The sequence below is a fragment of the Parasteatoda tepidariorum genome, chromosome X1 (assembly GCF_043381705.1).
Source record: "Parasteatoda tepidariorum isolate YZ-2023 chromosome X1, CAS_Ptep_4.0, whole genome shotgun sequence".
Lineage (NCBI taxonomy): Eukaryota > Metazoa > Arthropoda > Arachnida > Araneae > Theridiidae > Parasteatoda > Parasteatoda tepidariorum.
The window spans coordinates 74,259,661-74,265,503 of NC_092214.1; the positions used below are offsets into that span (position 1 = coordinate 74,259,661).

Consider the following 5,843-nt stretch of genomic DNA (forward strand, 5'->3'; position numbering starts at 1 on the left):
TATATATATATATATAGAGAGAGAGAGAGAGAGAGAGAGAGAGAGAGGAATTAAAATTCTTCCATGGCCTAAATATTTGCAGAATGATGGATTTCTAGTTATTTACTTCGTTGAATTTAAACGGATGGTGATTCATGGAATTTTTCTCTACTAGTCTAAAATGAATTGTTTGAAACTCTTTATTAAGTCTCTGAGGAGTTTTAAATTTCTAATTATTGAGAAAGATAAATACATATCGCTCCCGATCAATGTAATTTTTTTCTTTTCCCGACATACTTTCATGTTTATTCTATCCCTACTGTGCATAGTAATAAAATATTAAATATTAAAAAAGTGAAGCAATATCTTTCATTCATAAATACGCATTCATTGTCAAGGAGACATTAAAAAAAAAATACTCTTTTCACCCCCTCTTAACTGTTACTTTTCCTCCACGTGGTTACGTAGCGGTTGCTAATCACGTTGCTATAGCAACTGCAGGTTTGTTGTGATGTTATATCCGAAGTTCGAATCCGACTACTTTTCTGATCTTACTATGACTGTCTCCAATGGAATAATACTTCCCAATATTTTGAAGATATTCTAAATGTTTTAGAATGGTTGACAGTATACGAAGTGAAGATGGATCCAGGTGGTCCCGCACATTTTGCAGGTACCTTTATTTACAAATCATACTCTATAGGGGTATTTTAATTACTAAATTTTAATTCTATTTGCGGATTCTGACCATGTTTACGTATTAGATTGCGCACTATTAAACCAATTTCACTTACAAAAGCATTTTTAATTGCGCAGTGCTTAGATGTAACTTTTTAAATAAAGTTTGCTATTATTTTTATAGCAAAAGAGCAAAGAGTTTTTAAGGCTTTTTTTTGCAGATATTTCATATCTGATTAAATAAATATTATTATTAATTAACTGCAACCGGCTCTATTTTGATTAAAAAGAAACTGTTTCATTATATATAATTTTGAGAATTTTTTTGTTGTTTTTAATTTTGCTGTGCTATGATAAAATTTTCTAAGTTCGCTATTTTTAATTATAAAAATAATAAAACAGTTTTCGAAGTTGTTGACTAAATATTTCAGATCTTCTAAGTCTCTTTAATGCATTTTATTAATTTAATACATTTAATTAATATAATACATTTAATTAATGTAATTCCTTTAACGCATTCAGTAAGTAAATAATAAACCACGTAAAACTTTACTTTCTTTAATCGCTCATTCAATGTGGAGAATAATGAAATTTCGTTGTTGTTGCTTCTAATTGTGTAGTGTAATGATTTACTTTTTTAAAATAAAGTATGCTATTTTTTACTATAAAAATAATTGAAAGTTCCAGCATTTTAAAATATTAAAATAAATTAAAAAGTTGTATTTTGATAAATTAAAAGAACTCAGTAAAATTTCTTTAGTGTTAACTATTATGCTATTAGTGTTATCTAGAATGAATTTACTGTACTATATTTGCAAACAAATACTCTAAGTTCTTAGAAACATGTTTGATTTTGTTTATATTTTTTCATATAGAAATAATATGACAATTCCTTAGTTGAAATATTTTTTATTTATGAACAAAAGAACGTGGTAAAAGTAATGTTAATTTAATTTCTAAAATTTGTTCGAATATTCGTAATCGTTCGAAAATTTGTAATCTTTTTATTGAACACTTTTTGTATTTTTTTGCGTATTCAATTGATAAGTACTCAAATTAATAGTTATTTTACGTGAATACTATGTACAGAGCCCAGAAAAATAAGATAAATAACTAAATAAAAAAGCCCTACATATTTTTTGATTGAATAATTGTACTTTTACGTACTCAATTTTAATGGTTGAAGTTCCTAAGATATTGAATTTTAAAAAAGTCAGATACTTAAAATTCGATTTCTCAGGTGCTATTCGACCAATTTCGTTAAAAATTTGGTCTTTTACCACATGAAATTACATTCCTTAAATTATGTAAAAATTTGTTTACCGTATGATCCAACATTTTTCCGAGCATTATTAAAAAAAATAAATTAAAAATTATTAAAAATTCATTTTTTGTGTGGAATTATTTTTGGTCAATCGAATTTTATAATTGTGTGCAAAATTTTTTCCATTCGCTTAAAAAGTTTTCTAAATATGGCGAAATACACAAAAAGTAACAGTAAGAGGTTTAAACTTTGGACCACTCTTCTGACCAAACTATTAGGATCCTATTTCTCAGACTGCGGCTCCACCCTATATTTTGGGGGGGCCAAAAATCCGAATTCGTTAGAAAATAGCTATGTTTATTGATAGAAAGTACATTTTTGCGTCTCATTTCGTTACTTAAAATATCGTCTGCACTAACTTATTAATATATTTGAGGTCACCATTAAGATTTAGTCCCAGTATACGAAGATCCAATCATTAGATCAAAAGTTATTCAAGTTATTTCTGCGTACTATTGATATACTTTTCTGGTATTAATATATATATTTTTTTAATGGCGGGCACTTGGGCGGTGGAGCCACGGCGGTGGAGCAGCGTCGCCCACGTCACACAACCACAAACCCGTTTATAGGGCGGGCCACATTCACACANACTTTTCTGGTATTAATATATATATTTTTTTAATGGCGGGCACTTGGGCTGTGGAGCAGCGTCGCCCACGTCACACAACCACAAACCCGTTTATAGGGCGGGCCACATTCACACATAAAGGAGAAAGGACATAGAACTCACAGAGAGAGAAGGAAACACCCATGCCCTGAGCAGGATTCGAACCCACGACCGTCGGCTCCGCAGTCAGACACGCTAACCACTCGGCCGGCATGTTATTAATATATTAACAATTTAAACGTAATTTATTTAATTGTTATTCTCTATAAACGTATAAATCATTTTTGTTGTTGTCTGAAGAACTGCCTATTTTGAATATTTTTTATCAGTATTTTTTTATCCGCCCTCTTCTGATTTATCATTATTTATATCATCATTATATTTGAGATGAATACTAAAACATTTTGTGAAACAGTATTAGTTTGATTTATTATTAATTATATTAATTAACAGAAAAGGAATTTTACAGGTTTTGCTATCATTATGAGACAAATTTTAAAAAATGCTATTTTTCTTAATTGAGATTTCTTAGCTTTTTAAAAAATAATAGATAAATAACTGCACATTTTAAGAAGCCTGCTGAAAAGTGGGCTACTTCACCTTCTTTTTCCATGTTGGCATATCGAATAATGCATAAATAAAGAATGTATTTTTCTGTTTGTTGTTAATATTGATAGATTTTATACACATGAGCCTAACTTCCTTTGTACGAAAATTTATTGTTTTTGGTTGTTAACCATGTTAATAATTTGTGGGCATAAAACTGGGATTTACAGTATTGTAGTAACAGAAGTGAAATAGTATGAAATATTTGCTTTAAATAGTGGAATATACAAAAGTGAAAGATAACAAGAAATCTTTCTTGAAGCAATACAATTGAAAAATAGTTCTTAATTTTTCAAGGTTCGCAACATTTATTTGAAAATTTCATTTGGAGCTTTGTTTAGTTTGTTTCATAAAATATTTTTATATCCTTGTCAGAATTCTGCAGAGAAGGTCAAAAAATATTGTATTCTCTAGCAGATCGAGTGAATATCAGCTTGCAATGTGTAAACTTCGCGCCGAAGCAAAACCCTACCGTAACGAAAGGGTCATTATAATGTAAGAAACCAAAACTTACCTTTTATGTCTTTTAAATTAACTCTTTATTTCACTCATTGAAATGGGAAGAATAAAACATCACATGAAAAATAAAAACTATTAATGCTTAGAATTTAAAGAAAGTCATTGAAGGTCGATCGCAATTTTGAAAATAATTGTACTGAATGTAGAATTTTAAAATTCTTTATTTTTTCCTTTTCTTTTTTTATAACTGAAGAAAATTCCCAAATATTCAGTTTAAGTTTTAAATTTTAAGATTTATTAAATGTATTTTGATATTTTTTTGCAAAAGTCACAAAGCAGACAGTTTTCTGACTAAAGTCATCATTTATAAATAGTAGATTATTTAACTTTTCTTTAGCTCAATTATGTAGAATAATATTATTATTTACCCTTTTATTCTCTTCCACTTAATCTTGTCAGTTACGATAAACTTTTCTTTCGTTGTAAATTAATAAAATTAATTTAATCATAAAATGTCATATCTCTTTCATCACATAACAATAATTTTAAATATATAATTTTCGTGAAAAGAATCATTGAGTTTTCAAATAATTTATATTTAATGCAATAAATGTTCACAAATGCATTGTACGAAAATGTAAAGGTAAATTCGTAAATATTTGGTTAAATAATTTTTAGGACATTTGAATATAATATGAAAGTTTTATTTATTTCAGCGAAGTGATTGGAGTTATTTACATACTAAAACAGCAGTTTAAGTAGAAAATTATCCGAATATTTTATTCCTAGACTTTATTATTAGAAGTCAAAAATTAATTTTAGGAAAGAATTGAAAAAAAAAAAATGGGACGATGAGTCGAAAATCGAAAAAATTGATCATTTTTATGTCCTCAAATTATGAATAATAATACTTTTTTTTTAAAAAAGAAAATATAGCAGATAAAGACAAATTTTGTGGTAAATTTAATTTTACATGAATTCCTCGTAAGTTTAGCATAATTCATGAACTAATTTTAAAACATATTTTACTAAAACCATAAATCTAGTTAAATAAAACCATCCTTTTTGGCTCAACAGTGTTTTTGCTCGTTGACTAGTAGAATTTATGAGTCAAATTTGTAATGAAAATTGTTGTCTTAAACATACTGCAACTTCGGAAATGTTTCGAAATCAACAAAGCAAAAAATATTCACGTATTCTTACTTAACTTTAAAATTTATTTGTCTATAAAGTTTTAGGTTAGTAAAATTTGATTATACTCCATCTCAATACAGATAAATAGGCAGTGGGAAAAAAAAACAGAACATTGCAAGTCGGAATTTCAGTTTAATAAGAAGTGCAGACGAGTTTAGTTATCTTAGTAAAGAAAACAGACATAAAAACGCATTTTTTCTGATTAAGCATACCTGGAAAATATAGTCTCAATGGTTTAGCTAGGAGCGTGGCCGAAAAAAGGAGTTTGATGATGCTTATTTTACGTTTCACTTATTTTTTATTTCGGCTACTCACATGCTGTAAAAGCAAACAAAATGTTTTTGACTTCAGAATAATAATAAATAATGAATTTTTCTGTTGCTTTTATTAATTTTTCTCCTTAATCATTTAAAAAAGTGAGTTATATAACATTTTTTGATTTGCTTAAATAATTTCAGAGAGATAACAAAATATGCAAAGAGAAAAAGCTGCATTAAAGGATTCAACGCATTCGGCAGCTCTCTTTAAACATATTTGGACTACTATTTCTATATTGCGGCTATTCTCATTATTATGAGGGTGAAAAATTTTAACTTGCTTGAAAAGAGGTAAAAGGTATGCTTTTTCTTAGAAGCATCTATCTATCTATCTATAAATATATATATATATATATGGGGCAATCCACACAAAATTTACACCTATGATACAAAAATGATATAATTTATTTTTTTTATTGTTCTTTATTGAAAATAAATCGACACGTATATTTGCGTTTTTGTTTAAATTGCATATTTTTGACTATACGAATTTTTGAAAATTTCGCTTTTTTGAGCACACGACTTTGCAAGTTATTTTTTAACGTATTGCCATCCAACAACAAAAATATTTAAATACACTTTCTTGAAGTGATTTTTCTCAAACTTTAAGAAAATCAACATTAAAATATAAAATTTTTTGTTTTTGACATAAAAAAATTCATTTTTTGAAAAAAAC

At 27.5% G+C, this 5,843-nt stretch overlaps 1 protein-coding gene across 2 annotated transcripts in view; it reads left to right on the plus strand.

The window, feature by feature from the left end:
- LOC107448398 (Tub domain-containing protein ktub) overlaps positions 1 to 5,843 on the plus strand; it is a 148,568-nt gene that overhangs the window by 2,188 nt on the left and 140,537 nt on the right. The window contains exon 1 of one of the 2 annotated variants that reach the window (XM_043042942.2): positions 493 to 652. The exons of the other annotated variant lie outside the window; for it this stretch is intronic. Coding sequence (XP_042898876.1) covers positions 597 to 652 — 56 coding nt within the window. The 5' untranslated portion in view covers positions 493 to 596. Of the gene's footprint in view, positions 1 to 492; positions 653 to 5,843 lie in introns of those variants that run through there. 2 annotated transcript variants of the gene reach the window in all.